The following is a 22,510-nucleotide window of genomic DNA, read 5'->3' on the forward strand; positions in this document are numbered from 1 at the left end:
AACACCAATCTATTTGACCAGGTAAGGGAACTGATTAACAGTCTTTAGGCTTTGTTTGCTAGTAGGCTGGATGGTGGGAAGATGCTTTTAGCTCACATATTTTACACCTTATTACTATTAAATAAATAAAAAAAATGTTTTTTTTATCTTCGGGGCAAGCTCTATATAAGACTTATTACCCCATTTTATATATAGCATATGATTCCTTTTACTTCTGTAGTTGCTAAAGTATAAAAATAAAATAAAATAATGTTTTTAATAATTCATTAAAAAATCCCTATTACTACCTCCTATTTCCTATTCTAATATCCTATCTCTGTATAGACTAGGATCAATAGTATGTTACAAGTACTAGTCTATATAGAGATAAGATATTAGAATAGGGACTAGAGGTAGTAATACAGATTTTTTATTAATTATTATAAACATTATTTTATTTTATTTTTATACTTTAGCAACTACAGAAGGAAAAGGAATCATATGCTATACAGTGGTGTGAAAAAGTGTTTGCCCCCTTCCTCATTTCCTGTTACTTTGCATGTTTGTCACACTTAAGTGTTTCGGAACATCAAACCAATTTAAACAATAGTCAAGGACAACACAAGTAAACACAAAATGCAATTTGTAAATGAAGGTGTTTATTATTAAAGGTGAAAAAAAATCCAAACCATCATGGCCCTGTGTGAAAAAGTGATTGCCCCCCTTGTTAAAACATACTATAACTGTGGTTGTCCACACCTGAGTTCAATTTCTCTAGCCACACCCAGGCCTGATTATTGCCACACCTGTTCACAATCAAGGCATCACTTAAATAGGAGCTGCTTGACACAGTAAGGTCCACCAGAAGATCCTTAAAAGCTACACATCATGCTGAGACCCAAAGAAATTCAGGAACAATTGAGAAAGAAAGTAATTAAGATCTATCAGTCTGGAAAGGGTTATAAAGCCATTTCCAAAGCTTTGGGAATCCAGCGAACCACAGTGAGAGCCATTATCCACAAATGGCGAAGACATGGAACAGTGGTGAACCTTCCCAGGAGTGGCCGGCCGCCCAAAATTACCCCAAGAGCACAGCGACGACTCATCCAAGAGATCACAAAAGACCCCACAACAACGTCCAAGGAACTGCAGGCCTCACTTGCCTCAGTTAAGGTCAGCGTTCATGCCTCCACCATCAGGAAAAGACTGGGCAAAAATGGCCTGCATGGCAGAGTTCCAAGGAGAAAACCACTGCTGAGCAAAAAGAACATCAAAGCTCGTCTCCATTTCTCCACAACACATCTTGATGATCCCCAAGACTTTTGGGACAACATTCTGTGGACCGATGAGACAAAAGTGGAACTCTTTGGAAGGTGTGTGTCCAAGTATATCTGGCGTAGAAGGAACACTGCATTTCATAAAAAGAACATTATACCAACAGTAAAATATGGTGGTGGTAGTGTGATGGTCTGGGGCTGTTTTGCTGCTTCAGGACCTGGAAGACTTGCCGTGATAAAAGGAACTATGAATTCTGCTGTCTACCAAGAGATCCTGAAGGAGAATGTCCGACCATCTGTTCGTGTACTCAAGCTGAAACGAACTTGGGTTCTGCAGCAGGACAATGATCCTAAACACACCAGCAGGTCCACCACCGAATGGCTGAAGAAAAACAAAATGAAGACTTTGGAGTGGCCTAGCCAAAGTCCTGACCTGAATCCTATTGAGATGTTGTGGTATGACCTTAAAAAGGCCGTTCATGCTCGAAAACCCTCTAATGTAACTGAATTAGGACAATTCTGCAAAGATGAGTGGGCCAAAATTCCTCCAGGACGCTGTAAAAGCCTCATTGCACGTTATCGCAAACGCTTGGTTGCAGTTGTTGCTGCTAAGGGTGGCCCAACCAGTTATTAGGTTTAGGGGGCAATCACTTTTTCACACAGGACCATGATGGTTTGGATTTTTTTTCACCTTTAATAATAAACACCTTCATTTACAAATTGTATTTTGTGTTTACTTGTGTTGTCCTTGACTATTGTTTAAATTGGTTTGATGTTCCGAAACACTTAAGTGTGACAAACATGCAAAGGAACAGGAAATGAGGAAGGGGGCAAACACTTTTTCACACCACTGTATATAAAATGGGGCAATAAGTCTTATATAGAGCTTACCCGAAGAGGGAAAAAAATAAAATTTATTTTATTTATTTAATAGTAATAAGATGTAAAATATGCGACCTAAAAGCATCTTCCCACCATCCAGCCTACTAGCAAACAAAGCCTAAAGACTGTTAATCAGTTCCCTTACCTGGTCAAATAGATTGTCTTTGGTGTTACAATCTCAGTCTAGTGAAGTTACTTTTTTAACAAAGAATTTACTACATTTTATAAAATTTTACTTATCCTTGGCACTATATGCATTATATTATATATTCATTTAAACCTTTAATGTCTATTAACAACTCTTTAGATTTAGATTGAAAGATAGTATACAGCTTAAACCCCTTAGATCCAGACATATTATTATAGTGATTGCTATTGTTATTATTATTATAATCAAATACTATCATAATTTTTCTAATTGAATTTAATTTAGTTCATAGATTGGTTTACTATCATAATATGGGCAATTAGCACGATCCAATTTTCCCACCGGCCATCCCGTTTGGATCTGACTTCCATCGGGGATTAGACCCAGTTAGTGTACTTCATGACGGATGGATGACTGTGTAATATTGCGTTTAAACCGTCCAACTTTAAAGACCAAGTGAGCACATGTAGTCCAAGTTGTCATCATTATATATTATGTAATGTAAAAATCCTTTTTTTTTCTTATTTTTGTTAATGAATTTATAAATGTATGTTTGATATTATACTAATTACATGTTTGTCTTGTGTAACATAGATGGAATCATAGATGTATGCGGTGCCCTGATGAAGCATTTTGCGAAACATGTTGGCCACCCCTGCATATCTACACATCTGATTTCATATATCAAGCATCAATTCACGGTCTAAAATATGTATTATGGCTGTGTTGCTTTTACTTGATACTATTTAATTAAATAAATGTATATTCTCTTAAACAAATCATTGTATTTGGTGCTCACCTTAATAACAGACATATTTAAATCCCATACTCTTTGAGAAAACTTTGTCTCTTTCCCTTTTTCCTTTTTACAATTATCAGGGATGTTGAGAATTCTTTGTTTCTGGAAACTATCCAACCATCATATATATATATATATATATATATATATATATATATATATATATATATATATATATATATATATTCTTGATAATTGGTAAATAATGGATTACAAGTAGAAGCAACCTGCCGTCAGTGAGTTCTTGACGAAGGAGGGGTGCAAGGCTGTCCACATACATTTACAGAAGGCTACAGAATGTTTAAGACATTTTATGCTCTTGTCAATGTTGCCATCTCTGTAAATGTTCTGTATCCTTCTGTGGATGTCGCAAAGCCTGCACCCCTCCTTCATCAAGAGTCTTGGAGTTCTTGACAAAGGAGGGGTGCAGGTTGTCCAACATCCACAGAGAGTTGCAGAATATTTATGACAAGAGTCACCAACATTTACGACAAGAGTTGCTCTTTTGAATGGTGTCATCTCCATAAACATTCTGTAGCCTTCTGTGAATGTTGGACAGCCTGCACTCAAGAGTCATGGAGTTCTTGATGAAGGATGGGTGCAGGCTGTCCAAAATTCACAGAAGGCTACTGAATATTTACAACAAGTGTCACCAATGGCAAGACATTGCTCTTTTCAATGGTGTAATCTCCATAAATATTCTGGAGCTTCCTGTGGATGTTGGACAGCCTGCACCCATCCTTCATCAAGAGTCATGGAGTTCTTGATGAATGGGGGTTGAAGGCTGTCCAAAATTAACAGAAGGCTACTGAATATTTACAACAAGAGTCACCAATGGCAAGACATTGCTCTTGTCAATAGTGTCCTCTCCATAAACATTCTGTAGCCTTGTGTGGAGGTTGGACATCCTGCACCCATCCTTCATCAAGTGTCATAGAGTTCTTGATTAAGGAGGGGTGCAGGCTGTCCAACATCTGCAGAAGGCTGCAGAACATAACATTTACGACAAGAGTCACCAATGACAAGACATTGCTCTTGTCAATGGTGTCACCTCCATAAACTTTCTGTAGCCTTCTGTGGAGGTTGGACAGCCTACACCCAGCCTTCATCAAGATTCATGGAGCTCTTGACAAAGGAGTGGTGCAGGCTGTCCAACATCCACCGAAGGCTACGGAACATTTATGACAAGAGTCACCAATGACAAGTCATAGCTGTTGTCAATGGTGCCATCTCCATAAACATTCTGTAGCCTTCTGTGGAGGTTGGAAAGCTTGCATCCATTGTTTGTCAAGGGTCATTAAGTTCTTGACAAAGGAGGGGTGCAGGCTGTCCAACATTCACAGAGAGGTGCAGAAAATTTACGACAAGAGTCACCAATGACAAGACATTGCTCTTTTCAATGGTGTAATCTCCATAAACATTCTGTAGCCTTCTGTGGATGTTGGACAACCTGCACCCATCAAGAGTTATGGAGTTTTTGACAACGGCTTGGTGCAGGCTCTCCAACATCCACAGAAGTCTGCAGAACATTTACAACAAGTGTCGGCAATGACAAGAAATTGCTCTTTAGAATGGTGTCATCTGCATAAATATTCTGTAGCCTTCTGTGGCTGTTGGACAGCCTGCACCCATCCATCATCAAGTGTCATGGAGTTCTTGACAAAGGAGGGGTGCATGCTGTCCAACATTCACAGATAGCTACAGAATATTTACAACAAAGGTCAACAATGGCAAGACATTGCTCTTGTCAATAGTGTCATCTCCATAAACATTCTGTAGCCTTTTGTGGAGGTTGGAAAGCCTGCACCCATCCTTCGTCAAGAGTCATGGAGTTCTTGATTAAGGAGGGGTGCAGGCTGTCCAACATCCACAGAAGGCTATGGAACATTTATGAGAATAGTCACCAATGACAAGACATAGCTCTTGTCAATGGTGTCATCTCCATAAACATTCTGTAGCCTTCTGTGGAAGTTGGAAAGCTTGTACCCATTGTTCCTCAAGGGTCATTAAGTACTTGACAAAGGACGGGTGCAGGCTATCCAACATCCATGGAAGGCTTTGGAATGTTTATGACTGGAGTCACCAATGACAAGACATTGCTCTTGTTAATGTGTCATCTCCATAAATATTCTGTAGCTTTCTGTGGAGGTTGTACAGCCTGCACCCATCCTTTGTCAATGGTCATTAAGTTCTTGATGAAGGATGGGTGCAGGCTGTCCAACATCCACAGACGGCTAAAGAATGTTTACCACAAGAGGCACCAATGACAAGAGATTGCTCTAGCCAATGGTGTCATCTCCTTAAACATTTTGTAGCCTTCTGTGGATGTTTGGACAGCCTGCACCCCTCCTTCATCAAGAGCTTAATGACAGCATGTTGCTTCTGCCAGGAATCCATTATTTACTTGCAAGAAAAAAGAAGAGTCACTATAGAGGAAGAGTTATTCTACCAACATGTGAAATTTGAAGGACTTATGTAAGTTAATAAAAAAAGTTATGCACACTTTTGCATTACTTTCAGCCCTCATATACCAGACAGAGACCTACAGAGGTGAGACCGAAACAGATAACGGGAGTCAGATTCAGACAAAGTACAGGAAGTTTCTACAAACGGGGAAAAAACAAATATGACCATTGGGGCTTGTTCCCATTCTAAGAATTTCCATACTATTTAAAGTGGGACAAACAGGTATGGACAACCTACACTACATTGCTCTCCATAGCAAATGTACGCACCAATGTGTTGTGTTGCAGTTCATTGTGAAAAAGAATCCTGTGTGCTGCTCTTTTGGTACCTTGACGTGCATTTTGGCATTCATTCCATTGGGTGAAATTCCAATGCAATGCAACATGCATTAATGCAGGTCAACAAGTGCTGAATCAACATGCGTTAAGGCATAAGTTCATGGTGTGAACTCAATCTTACAGGACATTGGACAGAAAGGACAAAAGGTCCATACATCAATCATCAGGCAAAGGTTGCCAATAAGTGAGCAGTGTATGGGTCACCAGCTTTTTGGCCCAACAGATAGCCATTCCTATGTCCAACATAAGGACAAAAAGTGCAGTTGAAAGAAACATTAGGCATACAGTATGTAGTTATTCTGCCCCATATTGCAGCCTTTCTCAGCAAGGGTTCTATGGAACCCTAGGGTTTATCTAGAGGTTGCTAGGGATTCCTTTAGCTCCGATTGATTGACCTCCCATCTGATGGTGTCTGCATAGCTGCATAACCCCAAAGATCTTATTATCTGTTTGTAATAGTAGCATTCTGACCACTGTTGTAAGGGGCAATCTTCCTACTAACCACCAGTGAACTGGATTTAGCAAGGCTTTCCCAAGACCTGAACATATTTTGAAGGTTACATAGTTAGGTTGAAAAAAGACACAAGTCCATCTAGTTCAACCACAAAAAAAAAAAATAATAATATCATACAATCCCATATACCCAATTCTATACCCACAGTTGATCCAGAGGAAGGCAAAAAACCCCAGCGGAGCATGATCCAATTTGCTAAAGCAGGGGAAAAATTCCTTCCTGATCCCCCAAGAGGTATCGGATTTTCTCCGGATCAAATTTACCTATAATTGTTAGTACCCAGTTATATTATGTACACTTAGGAAATAATGCAGGTTCTTCTGGGGTAAAGCTTGAGGAAGACTGCCATACTGTCTGTCAAACAGTATGGGTCTTTGGCACCTGTGCCAATTACCTATATCGCTTCCATTGGACTATAAGGATGATTGGCTCAATCACTTACAGGTTAAAATGCCTTCAGTCATGAGACCTAGTGTGTTTGTGTCCGACCGACGTATCTTGGACAGATAGGTGGAATGAGGTTCCTTAAAAATAAGGAAGGTCCAGGAAACGGACAAGATAGAGTGGTGGGGAAGAATGAGAATGACAGATGTTGAGAGACCATTTGCACCAGCCTTTCTCAACTTTTTACATGGACAAACCCTTGAAATAATCTCCTGGCTTAGGGAATCCCTGCTAATAATTACTATATCTACAGCTCATTGTACATTAATGGTCAGGGGGACAAAATGCTCCTTACATCTGTGGTCAGTGGGATGAATCCTCCTCTTACAAATAGCTAAATAAGATCAATGATGTCAGTGGGAACTTATCCAAGAGGCAGAAATTGCTCATTCTTCATGGAACCCCTAGCATCCTCTGGAGGAAACCAGGTTAAGAAAGGGTGGTGTACATTCTGCATGCACATTGCTAGGCCCCACCATGACTTTGCTCCTCATCTTGGCCAGTGGCCTTTTTCAGGGGTGACATAGAAAAATAAGAAGTCCAAGAAGGACATTTGGATGAGACAGATTGGCAAAGTGCACAAAACAGAAATATTTTCTGCAACAGAACGTCTTTAGACAATACTGGCAATTTAATTATGTGAGAATAAACTCATCTGGTTTCAGTATGTAAATGGTCCATTTTTCTTTTGAAGATCTCAATTTTTGCATACTTGTCCATGATAGAGAACTGTAAGGAGGCAGGTCATGGAGTTGTAGGAGAGGTTATGGTAAAGTGTATGTCAATACATTTTTGGGGGTTTTGGATGGAATAGAGTAGGGTTAGATCATCTTTCAGGGTACCCTATGCCTTCAGGGGAGATTTACCCTTTTTATTATTCATAGTGGCCTTTGTCACCAGGACTGCAAGTAATGGGAGAATCCCAAATTTTATTTAAAAAAAAAGTTGAGGGAAAAATCATCCAACTGGGGCAAAATGTTCCTAAGACACCTGCCCAAGTTGGAAATTCTGTTCACTTTGTAGAGATTTCCTCTCATTTCCTCTCCAAGACAGGATGGAAATCTCCCCAATGGGACACAGACAGCACAAAAACTTAGATTTGGGCATGGGGTGATGAGAGCCAGCTAAATTTACTGTAGTTACATCTTCAGGCATGTAGGCCAGATCCAAAACTTTTAACTTCCTTAGCTTTTCTCCTCTCCATGACATATATATATATATATATTGTCACTTGCAGGACTTAGTGTCACCCCCCTTTGGTTTCACTTTGACACAAGGCAGTCATTACATTTGGAAGCAGAGAGGGGAGGAGAGACTGGAGAAACTTCACTGTATTGGGCCTTTCACCCAACATCAATAACTCAATTTCATTTGTTGTAGGTGAAAGGCCAAACTTTTTTTAGGTTTAGATCAAGTAAGGAATAGCTAAAACCATATCAATCTTTTTTTTTTTTTATAGTATGGATGGAGAACTCCTTCAAATAGGAGCTGTGTAGGACAAGACTATATATTTTGATGGGAGGAAACAATAGGAGTAGTGGGAGAAGCTATATAGATTTGGAAGAAGTGATTGGAAGAGATTTAGATTATAATACAAAGTATCATAGGCAAACAATATGGGGTAAAGTTGATGGGGTTGAAGGAGGGGCTACAATGAAAAATGGGAGGGGCTATAGTGTAGAGTCATCTAGCCCATTAGTGGGTGGGTATAGAGAGGAGTTAAAGCAGGCAGTAAGAACTGGAAAGGTTAGGTGGTCAAAATGGGAAATAATTTAAAGATACATAATATGAGGAGAATAATACGATTCTTGTATTATTATTTCTCATAAGAACTAGTTTTAAGGGAGTAGTTGAACATACTTGTCTTCAAGTGTTATGAACTATTAATAAAGCTTTTCTTATTGAAGGGAAGACAATCCATTTTTATGTCATTATTCCTCAGAATGAGGTTTTTTGTTTTGTTTTTACAAAACAGGTTTCTAAAAAGTAACCTACTTCAACGTCCCAACCCCCCCACCTTTGTAACTGTATTTTCTGAACTTGCTTTTTCTTTTTTGTATTTAAAAAAAAAAAATGTTTAAAAAAAAAATTGTTTTTTATGACATTTTCTTGAATCTATTTTTTTTCTTTCTCTCTTTCCCCCTTTCTCTCTCTCCCTCGGTTCTTTTTTTTATCTTTTTTTTTTTCTTTTCTTTTTTTTATATTATTTTTTCTTTTTTTTTTCTTTTTTTATATATATATATTTTTTTCGCCTTGACCTCCAGGTCCCCTTTCCAAATCTCGGGAGGAATCCAGAAAATCTCAGCACACTCCAGACGAAGGTAGATCTCAAAGTCTTTTCTTGATTACATTTTTCTTCTTTCTCTTCTTTTTTTTTTGGGGCATTTTGCATGATGTATGATTTTTTTCTTGGTGAATTGAATCTCTGTGTCTATGTATTTGCTTTAGGATGCTCTTTTTTTTTTCTAAATTGACGTTTTATCGATCACAGTTGTGTTGTGGTATGCAAGTGTGACTTGGGAAAGGAGGTCAAACAGTAACACGGTAAAGTGTTTGTAGTTTTCTTTTCAGGAACCACCAGACTTACCACCTGAGTCCTACAGAGCATTGCTTCTCCAGACCACCTGAACATCCACTTATTAATGTGCTGCACTTATATATTGTGTGTACATATATAAATGTTGGATCTAAATTTGAAAAACTGTGTTCAGAACCAAGGCAGCTCCCTAGAAATCAATGGGTCCTGGTAGGTTCTCCTTGGCATATAGTAGGTGCAGTAGAAAGACGTGAGCACCACAGCATCTTGTAGGTCCAGAAAGTACTTATTGGTCACAGTAAGAACCACATAAAGAGCCAACATGTTTCAGGGGCTCCTTGGTCCTCCTTCATCAGCCTTGGTAGCGGTAGAAGAAATATATACAGAGTTGGGCCATAAAATGGGTTTTAAGGGAATAATTAGGCAAGGAATTGGTTTGTTCCAGTTTGTTAGACCACTGACCGAAATTATTCCATAAATGGACATTTCCCAGCATGAAACCCACTCTTGTCCAGCTCTATATGTATTTCTTCTTCTAATACAAGCCATGATGAAGGAAGACTGATGAGCCCCTGAAATGTGTTGGCTGTATATGTGATTGTTGCTGTGATCAATAAAGATTTATTGAACCCACAAAGATCCTATTTTGCTTTCTCGTGTTTCTACTGCCCCCACTAATATAGAGCTTGGAATGTATATTTTTATCTCCCTGTAAAGCAGTAGATCCAGTGCTGGTCAATCGTAGTTTGGATAAACAGAAAAGGGTTAATCCACATAAAAAAAAAAATATATATATATATATATATATATATATATATATATATATATATATATATATATATATATATATATATGTTCTCAGTAGATGCCGACTGGTTCAGCTTCTCAAACCACCTAAGCTCATACAGAGTGAGTAGCAAAATTTTGCAAAATAGCTCTGCTGGTGATTTGGTGGGTTAAGTCCTACATGTTCTTCACAGGGCAATATGTGAAATACGGACCCATAAAGGGATCTTTTGAAAGGTAGGCTCCCCACCCCTAACACATGGACCTAACACATGGACCTAACACATGGACCTTTATTAACAGGATCCAGTGGGATATAGCACTTTTATATAGAACAATCCCCTGGTTGCTCTGTTTCTAAAAAAAAAAAAAAGCTGAACTCTTATATGGTTCTCCATGTGTTTGGGAGGGATCCTGACTTCAGGATGGAGAGTGAGCTATCTGATCAGTGGTCACCAGAAAGCAGATGATCAGAGGGTATGAACATGTTTATGTGAGAATGGACTCGGCTACAAGATTTGGTGATGTTGAATTGTCTGTGTGCATCTGACTGCCTTTCAATCGGAATGGTCCACCTTGGTTATGTTCCACTACCTTGACTATATTTCCATGTGTCTTGGAGGAATCCTGTATTTGGAATGGAGAGTGGGCTTTGCCAATCAGGGGTCACCAGAAAACTAGGTGCAAATCCAAATTTCTTAGCGTAAGCCCAGTATCTTTTCATTGCCATGGCTATATCTCAATCACTTAAATAAGGGTTGCATCGAACCTACTTTCTCGGCTTCATAATGGTTGTAGTAGTTGGTCGGAGATGGATAAGAGGCGTGGTAAGCTAGCTTGTGTCATCAAAAAGATAAACGACGCAAGTAGTTCATGGAGTCTATAAAAACCCAACCATACTTCTGGGTGTATCCAGTATTATTGTATGGTACACTAACTGGTATCCAAAACCTAGCAGCCCCGGATGGTGGTTGGGGTGTCTGCGGTATATGTGTGGCATAATAAGACATCCTTGGTTCAGGTAAAAGAAAAACCGTGATGACCAGTTTTTTTTTTTTTTTTTTGGTGAGAGGTCAGCTCTTCCTCATCAGCAGAGCAGAGGATATGAACATGTTTATGTGATAAGATTTGGTAATGTTGAATTGTCTGTATGCATCTGACTGCCTTCTAATCAGAATGGTCCACCTTAGTTATTTTCCATTAGCTTGACTATATTTCTCTGTGTCTGGGAGAGATCCTGTGCTTGGAATGTAGAGTAGGTTTCCTGATCAGGGATCACCAGAAAGCTAGGTGCAAATCCCAGTTCAGGAAAACTGCTTATCACCAAGCCCAGTATCTTTTCACTGTCATGGCTATATTTCAATCACTTTATTAAAGGTTGCATCAAACCTACTTTCTCGGCTTCATAATGGTTACAGTAGCTGGTCGGAGATGGATAAGAGGGGCGGTAAGCTAGCTTGCATTATCAAAGAGATAAATAAAGTAAGTAGTTCATGTGGTCTATGAAACCCAACCATACATCTGGGTGTATCCAGTATTTACTGTATGGAACATTAACTGGTATCCAAAACCTGGCAGCCCCAGATGGTAGTTGGGGTGTCTGCGGTATATGTGTGGTATAAGCAGACATCCTTGGCTAAGCGAAATGAAAGAACGTGATGACCAGTTTGGGTTTTTTTCGGTGGGAGGTCAGCTCTTCCTCAAATATAAACTCATGTGAACGATCTTCAGGTGAAAGATCTCTGTAAACAAGCAATAGCCGGAACACTCTTTCAAGCCCGCAAACCCATTCTTAGACATTGGTAATCAGCTGACCCACCCTCGCTAAAAGAGTGGATCACCCAAATGGGCGATGCGCTACGTCTTGTAAAATACTGTACATTTACCAGCGTAGAGGGTGCCCTAGCAAATATGATAAACTATGGTCCTCTTGGTTGGACACAATGGGGCTATCCCTGTAGATTTAATTTTGGATAGACTATTGTTAACCAATCTCTTCACTCTCTCCTGAAATGCACTTTTCCCCACTGCTATGTTGTCTTGGGTTTCCATTGCAGACTCATTGTGTAGTGCCAGAATGGTGGTTATGTCAATATGAGATGATGTGACATTGTTGAAAGTTGGATCTTGTTCCTGGTTATATATGTTGTATTTACTCTGGAACCTGAAAATGTTTTCATGTTTTTTCTCAATTAAACGTTTTTGAGGTAAAAAAATCAAACAAAAAAACCCATGTATACGTACATGATCAGAAGATTTGAGCATGTTTATGTGCGAATGCGCTCAATTCGAAGATTTGATGATGTTGTGTTGTCTTTGTAAATCTGACTGCCTTCTTATCGGAATGGTCCACCTTAGTTATGTTCCACTACCTTGACTACATTTCCATGTGTCAGGGAGGGATCCTGGGCTTGGAATGAAGAGTGGGCTTTCCTGATCAGAGGTCACCAGAAATCTAGGTGCAAATCGCAGTTCAGGAAATCTACTTATCGCCATATTTAAACCATTTCATTAAGGGTTGCATCAAACCTACTTTCTCTGCTTCATAATGGTTGCAGCAGTTGCTTAGAGATGGAGAAAGGGTGGGGTAAGCTAGTTTTTGTCATCAAAGATATATATGACGCAAGTAGTTCATTTAGTCTATGAAACCCAGTCAACTCATAGGCCCAATCAACCCCAATAATCTCATGTAAGCATGCATGATCAGAAGATATAAACATGTTTACGTGAAAATGGACTTGGCTAGAAGATTTGGTGATATTGAGTGTGTATCTGACTGCCTTCTAATTGAAAAGTCCACCTTAGTTATGTTCCACTACCTTGACTAAATTTCCATGTGTTTGGGAGGGATCCTGTCTTTGGAATGGAGAGTGGGCTTTCCTGATGAGAGGTCGCAAGAAAGCTAGGTGAAAATCCAAGTTCAGGAAAACTGCTTATCACCAAGCCTAGTATCTTTTCACTGTCATGGCTATATCTCAATCACTTTATTAAGGGTTGCATCAAACCTACTTTCTTGGCTTCATAATGGTTGCAGTAGTTGGTTGGAGATGGAGAAGGGGGGGCGCGTGGTAAGCTAGTTTTTGTCATCAAAGAGATATATGACGCAAGTAGTTAATTTGGTCTATGAAACCCAATCAACTCATAGGCCCAATCAAACCCAATAAACTCATGTAAACGTACATAATCAGAAGATATGAGCATGTTTATGTAGGAATGGGCTCGGCTAGAAGATTTTGTGATATTGAATTGTCTTTGTACATCTGATTGCTTTCTAATCAGAATGGTCTACCTTAGTTATGTTCCACTACCATGACCATATTTCACTATCAGGAAGTTTGCTGAGAAAATGCCACACAGCCCTCCTATTAACCCCCCCACTTCTACCACAGCCCCACAGAACATTGTGCAATTAACCCATCCTTCACCTGCCTGCAAAGATGGAATTTTGCCTCCTAACCTCTTAATCAAGGAGTAAAGAAGGAGAGGAGAGGGCTCTAATTATATTTTAGTGCTTGTTGAGATGATTCAAGTTGCAAAAGAGAACATTTGAATTTACAGAAGTAAAAAAAAAAGATGACAAGAAGGTGAATATCAAGCAGACTGAAGCTAAAATGTCCAAGAAAGTACCAGTCTTTCTACCATGGATCTCATCAGCTATTTACAGTAATAGGCCATTATGGGTCGATAATTTTCTAGACATGATTGTTTTCTTTGCTGTGCAGCTGTCATGTATTTGATATGTACATTTAGCCTGATTAGCCTATTCTTTTTGGATCGTGCCTGGCCTTATGGAAATTTCTTTTGAACATTGCTATCCATTGTCTATTGTTTTCTTGGTGCATATGCTACCTCGTTCTCAAATTTTGGAATGTTGTACCTTATTATTTTCTGTCTATGATATACAGTCTCAATAAAAAAAAGAAAGTAAAAAAAAAATGTCCAATAAAGGAGGAAATGGGAAACCAGGGGTCTGAGGATCCAGTTTGCTGGTGCTTGCAATGGAATAGGTATCAGAGGATGATACATAGGGCATATTAAATTCTAAGATGGAAAAGCAAGCCGTAAATATCCCACAATATATAATAGAAGTTTAGGCGTACTCAGTAACTAAAAATATGCTATCAACAAAATGGTGGCCGTGTGCACACAGACACTGACTCCCTGTTCCATAAATGTGAATGAGATGAGATGGGTTAAAGATGGCTTCCACTCCTGTTCTCCACCCGTAGAGAACTCCTCAGGTGCGTTTTGCCTTTTTGCGGCTTAATTGTAGAGGCCAGTATGAATATGCCATGCAGCTACTATACCTGTAAGTGCTAAGTTATAGTTTGTAGGGGAGCATATGGGTGCAGATATTATTAAAGTTTATGTAAAGTGCAAGATTTTGGGTGTCGGGAAGGATTAAAACCCCTCTCTGGCTATTTTCCGCTGCCTGGGATTTGCCTCCACTTCCTGTCCTGGAGAGATACTGTACAATAGGATCATAGAGAAATTCTCCCCAAAAAGAATAGAATTCCTATCTTCAAGTTGTCAAAGGAACAGATGTCCCAATGGCGGATTTTTCCTCATCTATTACCGACAACTCAAAATTTTTGGACTTCCCCTTGAGAGCAAGGTGCAGTGTGGTGTGGAGGGGCAGGAAACACACAGAGTCCAAGTCAAGCAACAAACATTTTATAGAAAGGTTTAACACAACTTATTCAGGAACAGCGGGTAGTTACAACTGTCTGGAGCCTCTTACGAACTGTCAGCCCTTGTACACACGATCGGACATTCCGACAACCAAATCCGTCGGATTTTGTCTGTCGGATTTCGTCCGACGGATTTTGTCCGAAACTGTTGCATACACACGGTTGGACAAAGTTGTCGGAAAATCCGATCGTTTAGAACGTGATGACGTAATTTCGTTACGAAGGGAATACGTTCAGGCTAGTAGCCAATAGTTTTGGTGTAGGAATTTGATCTGAGCATGCGTGGCACTTTGTCCGATCGGAATTCTCTACACATGATCGGACAAGGTCCGATCGGATCATGTTATCGGAAAATTTTACCGACAAGTTGGAAAACTTGGTCCGTCGGATACTCCGATGGAAACAGTCCGATGGACCACACACAGTCGGATTATCCGACAAAACGGTCCGATCGGACACATTCTGTCGGAATCTCCGACCGTGTGTACAAGGGCTCACAGCGATCTATATACTTAAGAGATGCCGACTCTCTTCTGCAACTAGGAACGCCCTGGCCAGTCCACACCCAAAGTGGAGGCTTCCTGAAGAGAGGTAGATATAGTCCCTGCACTGTCTCTATTCCTCTGGAACCTTTCCATACCTCTAAGCACTGTCGCTGCCAGAAGGGGATCTTGTCCCTATGCTAGCCACTCGCATAAAGCGCACCAAACCCGGGAGCCAGAGTCTTAAATGGCCTGAACCCAGATGGCTGCTAGAGTCACATGGGGGACCAGCGTCCAATCGGACAGCTGTCTCATTGTGACTGCAGGAAGTCATACAAGAACCAAGTTCCTCACAACTTCCTTCCTCTTCTGCATTGCCACTTCGGTCAAGCGCCACCTGCAGTGGGGAGTACAGACTGCACCTACCTACACCCTTTTATTCTGTCTTGGTGATAAGGGACACCAGGACAAAAAGGGAACAACTCTTCGCAGCGTATATACAAACAGCAAAAACTCCTACCAACACTTTCCATAACTAAAATAAATGCCTGTACATACACTTTGGATTCTATAACAAATAAGCTTCAGATGGTAGTATATAGGCATACTGTAGGACTAGTCAACAAGGATAACCATAGAGAAGTAGATGCCTTCAAAAAGACAGATATGACGTTATCTGTCTGTTCGAAAACAGCTCTGTGGGCCTTCATGCAAACTGTGAGTCAAGAAGAAATGTTGATCATTCCTTGAAAACAGAGAAGGACTGATCACGTCAAGTAGTGATTTGTGACAAATAGGAAAATGTGAGTGGTTGTGAGTGCTTCCAACATTAAGAGAACCCTTTATTGCTCCTAGTGTAGCCCTTTCCTGAGCATCCCATTTGGCTTTCAAATCAAGGAGAGATCAGGTTATTTGGGACACCATAACTGTGGGTCTGCATTTGAAGACTGATCAAAGCAATGTACACAGCAGATGGGCTGGAAAGATAGTTGAGGTAACAGATGACTAGAGAATACTTTGTAATTCCCTGAAGAAGTGAGCTTAAAGAGGTTTTGCACTTGTTGTTTCCATAGTGGCAAATGTTTTTTACAGAGCTGGTTTTCTGTCCCAGCACCCAACCCTCTTCCTTTTGCAGCAGGGTCATAGGAACGGCCATAGTGGAGTTGAAGGGGAAATCCAGAAGCAACTATTTTTAGTAGATAATTTGACTAAAAAAAGGTAGAGCACTCCCGAATAACGGCAGGGACTTAGTGTAAGGTGTAGGAGAAGGAATAAGTCAATACATGGAAATTTGAAAGTAGTTTTCTGAGGAGGAGAAAGGTCATAGAAGTAGGTTCTGGTAATCCATCATCAATTGAATTAGCTTAGAAAACTGGGTGGGGTTTCAGGATTTTGCTCTGCTTATAATATGCTACATATTTTATATTATAACAAAATAAGGGGATGTACTGTAAGCCCTTGTACGCACGGTCGGAGATTCCGTCGGAATGTGTCTGATCGGAGCGTTTTGTTGGATATTCCGACTGTGTGTGGTATGCATCGGACTGTTTCCGTCGGAATATCCGTCGGACCAAATTTTCCAACTTGCCGGAAATATTTTCCGACAAACTGCTCCGATCGGACATACTCCGATCATGTGTAGAGAATTCCGATCGGACAAAGTACCACGCATGCTCAGATCAAATTCCTACATCAAAGCTATTGGCTACTAGCCTGGGCTCCATCGGACTGTTTTCGTCTGAATATCCGACCGACAAAGTTTTAGAGCTGGGCTATAAAATTTTCCGTCAACATGGTCCGATCGGACTTTGTCCTGTCGTTTATAGAGAATTCTGATCGGACAAAAGTGCCACGCATGCTCAGATCAAATTCCTAGACCAAAGCTATTGGCTACTAGCCTGAACGTAGTCCCGTCGTAACAAAATAACGTCATCACGTTCTGAACGATCGGATTTCCCGACAACTTCGTCCGACCGTGTGTATGCAACAGTTTCGGACAAAATCCGTCGGACAAAATCCGATGGATTTGGTTGTCGTAATCTCCGATCGTGTGTACAAGGGCTAAGTGTTGGCATGGGAGTCTAATTGAGGGCTTGTAATAGATTTCAGGTGTTGGCAAGAAGAATGTGGTTGAGTGAGGAATAGAGGCAGGATTTAAGGGGATATTTGGCAATCAGAGAACAGGTTAGGAGTTAGGTCCAAAGCGTTGAGAGCTGGATGGTGTCACCATTGATAGGAATAGGGTCACCCATGGAGTGGAGTCTAAGGTATGCCTAGGCTTTGCCACAAATTGCAATACATATGGCATTCTCTCAGACATTCCCAATGATGTGGTTGAGTTGCCTTACTGGTGACAGCTTACAAGACGAAAGGCAACTGAGGAAAGGACAGGTGCAGTTTAGATAAGGCTGTATCACAGGCTGCAGATTGAGGCATGTATCACAGCCAGGTGAACAAGAGGAACCAAAAAACCTTCTGCTTTTTATACCAGAGTAGCCACCAGGATTATAATACAAGACAAGGAAAAAACTTTCTGTTTTGGCCCTGCCCTAGTGCTCAGAGCCAGACTTATACATAAGGTTATCACATGTATAGTTCTGATGATACATGTCTAAGCCCTTGTACTAGGGATGAGCTTCGAGTTTGAGTCAAACTCATGTTCTACTCGAACATTGCCTGTTCACCTGTTCAGCGAACAGTGAACAATTTGGGCTGTTCGCAGCAAATTCGAAAAGCCGGAACACCCTATACAAGTCTATGGGAGAAATCTAAAGTGCTCATTTTAAAGGGTAATATGCAGGTTACTGTCCTAAAAAGTGTTTGGGGACCCGGGTCCTGCCCCAGGGGACATGGATCAATGCAAAAAAAAGTTTTTAAAACTGCAGTTTTTTCAGGAGCAGTGATTTTAATAATGATTAAAGTGAAACAATAAAAGTGTAATATTCCTTTAAATTTCGTAGCTGGGGGGTATCTATAGTATGCCTGTGAAGGGGCGCATGTTTCTGGTGCTTAGAACTGTCCCTGCACAAAGTGTCATTTGTGCAGGAAAAAAAGTCTTTTAAAATCACTTGCGGCTAAATTGTCGGCTCCCCGTAATACAGAGAACACTCAATGAGTGTTCTCTGTATTAGCCGACAATTCATTCATTCATTGATAAAAAAAAAAAAAAAAAAGCGTGGGGGTTCCCCTAAATTCAATTACCAGGCCCTTCAGGTCTGACATGGATATTAAGGGGAACCCCGTGTCAAATTTAAAAAAAAATGACGTGGGGGGCCCCCTAAATATCCATACCTCTCTAAAACATGCACTTGTCAAACCCATACTTAAAAAACCCTCACTGGACCCATCCAATCCAAACAACCTACGCCCCATCTCCTTGCTCCCCTTTTTATCCAAACTACTCGAACGTCTGGTCTACAACCGACTGAGTGACCACCTCGCTGATAATAGCCTTCTTGATCCCCTTCAGTCTGGATTTCGTCCTCAACACTCCACAGAAACTGCTCTCCTAAAACTAACTAACGATCTACTAACGGCCAAAACCAAACGACATTATTCTGTACTCCTCCTCCTGGACCTCTCTGCTGCCTTTGATACGGTTGACCACCCCCTCCTTCTCAAAAAACTCCACACCTTTGGTCTCCGTGACCGTACTCTACGATGGTTCTCTTCCTACTTATCCAACCGCACCTTTAGCGTTTCTTACAACTCTACTTCCTCCTCCCCTCTTCCTTTCTCTGTTGGGGTCCCCCAAGGTTCTGTACTTGGACCACTCCTATTTTCAATCTATACCTCCTCCCTGGGTCAACTGATAGCCTCCCACGGCTTCCAATACCACCTCTATGCTGACGACACCCAAATCTATTTCTCTACCCCTCAGCTCACTCCCTCTGTCTCCTCACGTATCACTAATTTACTATCAGATATATCAGTCTGGATGTCACACCACTTCCTCAAAATCAATCTATCCAAAACCGAACTTATAATTTTTCCTCCCCCATATGCCCCTTCCCCTGATCTCACTGTCAAAATTGATGGCACAACCATAAGCCCATCCCCTCATGCCAAGGTTCTAGGTGTAGTCCTGGACTCGGAACTCTCCTTCAAGCAACACATCCAATCACTGTCCAAATCCTGCCGCCTCAACCTCCGCAACATCGCCAAAATACGCCCCTTTCTAACCAATGAGACAACAAAGCTCTTAATTCACTCGCTTGTCATCTCTCGCCTTGATTACTGCAACTCCCTTCTCATTGGCTTACCTCTACATAGTCTATCACCTCTTCAATCCATTATGAATGCCGCTGCCAGACTCATCCACCTTACCAATCGCTCGGTGTCTGCTACTCCTCTCTGTCAATCCCTCCACTGGCTTCCGCTCAACCAAAGAATTAAATTCAAAATACTAACAATTACATACAAAGCCATCCACAACTCTGCCCCCAGCTACATCACTAGCTTAGTCTCTAAATACCAACCTACTCGTCCTCTTCGTTCCTCTCAAGACCTCCTGCTCTCTAGCTCCCTCATCACCTCCTCCCATACTCGCCTCCAGGACTTTTCCAAAGCCTCCCCAATCCTATGGAATGCCTTACCCCAATCTGTCCGCTTATCTCCTACTTTATTAGCTTTTAGACGATCCCTGAAAACACTTCTCTTCAGAGAAGCCTACCCCACCCACACCTAATTGTATTTTCATTTTCTCCATCAGCTCATCCCCCACAGTTATTACCTTTTGTTTCAACTTGACCCTCCCTTCTAGATTGTAAGCTCTAACGAGCAGGGCCCTCTGATCCCTCCTGTATTGATTTGTATTGTAAGTGTACTGTCTGCCCTCATATTGTAAAGCGCTGCGCAAACTGTTGGCGCTATATAAATCCTGAATAATAATAATAATAATAATACCAGACCCTTCAGGTCTGATATGGATATTAAGGGGAACCCCGCATAAAATTTTAAAAAAAAATTGACGTGGGGGTCCCCCTAAAAATCCATATCAGACCCTTTATCCGAGCACACAACCTGGCAGGCCGCAGAAAAAGAGGGGGGACGAGAGAGCGGCCCCCCCTCCCTCCTGAACCGTCCCAGGCCACATACCCTCAACATTGGGAGGATGCTTTGGGGGTCTGTGACCCCTCAAAGCACCTTGTCCCCATGTTGATGAGGACAAGGGCCTCATCCTCACAACCCTGGCCGTTGGTTGTGAGGGTCTGCGGGTGGGGGGCTTATCAGAATCTGGAAGCCCCCTTTAACAAGGGGACCCCCAGATCCCGCCCCCCCCTGTTTGAAATGTTAAGGGGGTACAAAAGTACCACTACCATTTCACAAAGAAAGTGTCAAAATGGTTAAATAAGACAAACACACTTTTGAAAAATTCCTTTATTAAAAATAAAAAAAAGATTCCAGCAGTGCTAATCCACTCTTGCTATCCAGCGACGGATCTCCGGGGTCCAGCGATGGATGATCATATCCAGCGACGGGGGATCTCTGAGTCCAGCGCTGTCCATACATCCTTCTTCTGTCTCCACTGCGGAGACTGCGGAGATCCCAGCGCTGACGTTTCTTATATTAGGAGGGCGGGGCCACCCGTCACCTGACCCCGCCCCTCTGACGCTGGAGAGGGAAGCCAGGGGTTCCCCAGTGACGTGTGGGTGACCCCGCCCCCTCTGATGTAACGCAGGTTTCCGTTACATCAGAGGGGGCGGGGTCACCCATACGTCACTGGGGAACCCCTGGCTCCCTTCACTAGCGTCAGAGGGGGCGGGGTCAGGTGACGAGTGGCCCCGCCCTCCTAATATAAGAAACGTCAGCGCTGGGATCTCCACATTCTCCGCAGTGAAGACAGAAGAAGGATGTATGGACAGCGCTGGACTGAGAGATCCCCCGTCGCTGGATATGATTATCCATCGCTGGACCCCGGAGATCCGTCGCTGGATAGCAAGAGTGGATTAGCACCGCTGGAATCTTTTTTTTTTTTTTTTTTTAATAAAGGAATTTTTCAAAAGTGTGTTTGTCTTATTTAACCATTTTGACACTTTCTTTGTGAAATGGTAGGGGTACTTTTGTACCCCCGTACCATTTCAAACAGGGGGGGGCGGGATCTGGGGGTCCCCTTGTTAAAGGGGGCTTCCAGATTCTGATAAGCCCCCCGCCCGCAGACCCTCACAACCAACGGCCAGGGTTGTGAGGATGAGGCCCTTGTCCTCATCAACATGGGGACAAGGTGCTTTGAGGGGTCACAGACCCCCAAAGCATCCTCCCAATGTTGAGAGTATGTGGCCTGGTACAGTTCAGGAGGGAGGGGGGGGCCGCTCTCTCGTACCCCCCTCTTTTCCTGCGGCCTGCCAGGTTGCGTGCTCGGATAAAGGGTCTGGTATGGATTTTTAGGGGGACCCCCACTTCAATTTTTTTTTAAATTTGATGCGGGGTTCTCCTTAATATCCATATCAGACCTGAAGGGTCTGGTATGGATATTTAGGGGGACCCCCACGTCAATTTTTTTTTAAATTTGGCACGGGGTTCCCCTTAATATCCATGTCAGACCTGAAGGGCCTGGTTATTGAATTTAGGGGAACCCCCACGCTTTTTTTTTTATCAATGAATGAATGAATTGTCGGCTAATACAGAGAACACTCATTGAGTGTTCTCTGTATTACGGGGAGCCGACAATTTAGCCGCAAGTGATTTTAAAAGACTTTTTTTCCTGCACAAATGACACTTTGTGCAGGGACAGTTCTAAGCACCAGAAACATGCGCCCCTTCACAGGCATACTATAGACACCCCCCAGCTATGAAATTTAAAGGAATATTACACTTTTATTGTTTCACTTTAATCATTATTAAAATCACTGCTCCTGAAAAAACTGCCATTTTTAAAACTTTTTTTTGCATTGATCCATGTCCCCTGGGGCAGGACCCAGGTCCCCAAACACTTTTTAGGACAGTAACTTGCATATTACCCTTTAAAATTAGCACTTTAGATTGTGAACATTGGAGTCCCATAGACTTTAATAGGGTTCTAAAGTTCACACGAAGTTTAGGTCTGTTCGCAGGTTCTGGTGCGAACCGAACAGGGGGGTGTTCGGCTCATCCCTACCTTGTACACACGGTCGGACATTCCGACAACAAAATCCATCAGATTTTGTCTGACGGATTTTGTCCGAAACTT

General features: G+C 41.6%; 1 protein-coding gene across 2 annotated transcripts in view; it reads left to right on the forward strand.

Annotated features, from left to right (window-relative positions):
* LOC143961905 (neuroligin-2-like) overlaps window positions 1-22,510 on the forward strand; it is a 361,300-nt gene that overhangs the window by 213,961 nt on the left and 124,829 nt on the right. Inside the window, exon 3 of one of the 2 annotated variants that reach the window (XM_077471237.1) lies at window positions 9,112-9,168. The exons of the other annotated variant lie outside the window; for it this stretch is intronic. Within the exon in view, the coding sequence (XP_077327363.1) occupies window positions 9,112-9,168 (57 nt within the window). The remainder of the gene's footprint in view (window positions 1-9,111; window positions 9,169-22,510) is intronic. 2 annotated transcript variants of the gene reach the window in all.

The sequence above is a fragment of the Lithobates pipiens genome, unplaced genomic scaffold (genome assembly GCF_037356315.1).
Source record: "Lithobates pipiens isolate NorthernLeopardFrog02 unplaced genomic scaffold, aLitPip1_a1.2 Scaffold_8, whole genome shotgun sequence".
Classification (NCBI taxonomy): Eukaryota; Metazoa; Chordata; class Amphibia; order Anura; family Ranidae; genus Lithobates; species Lithobates pipiens.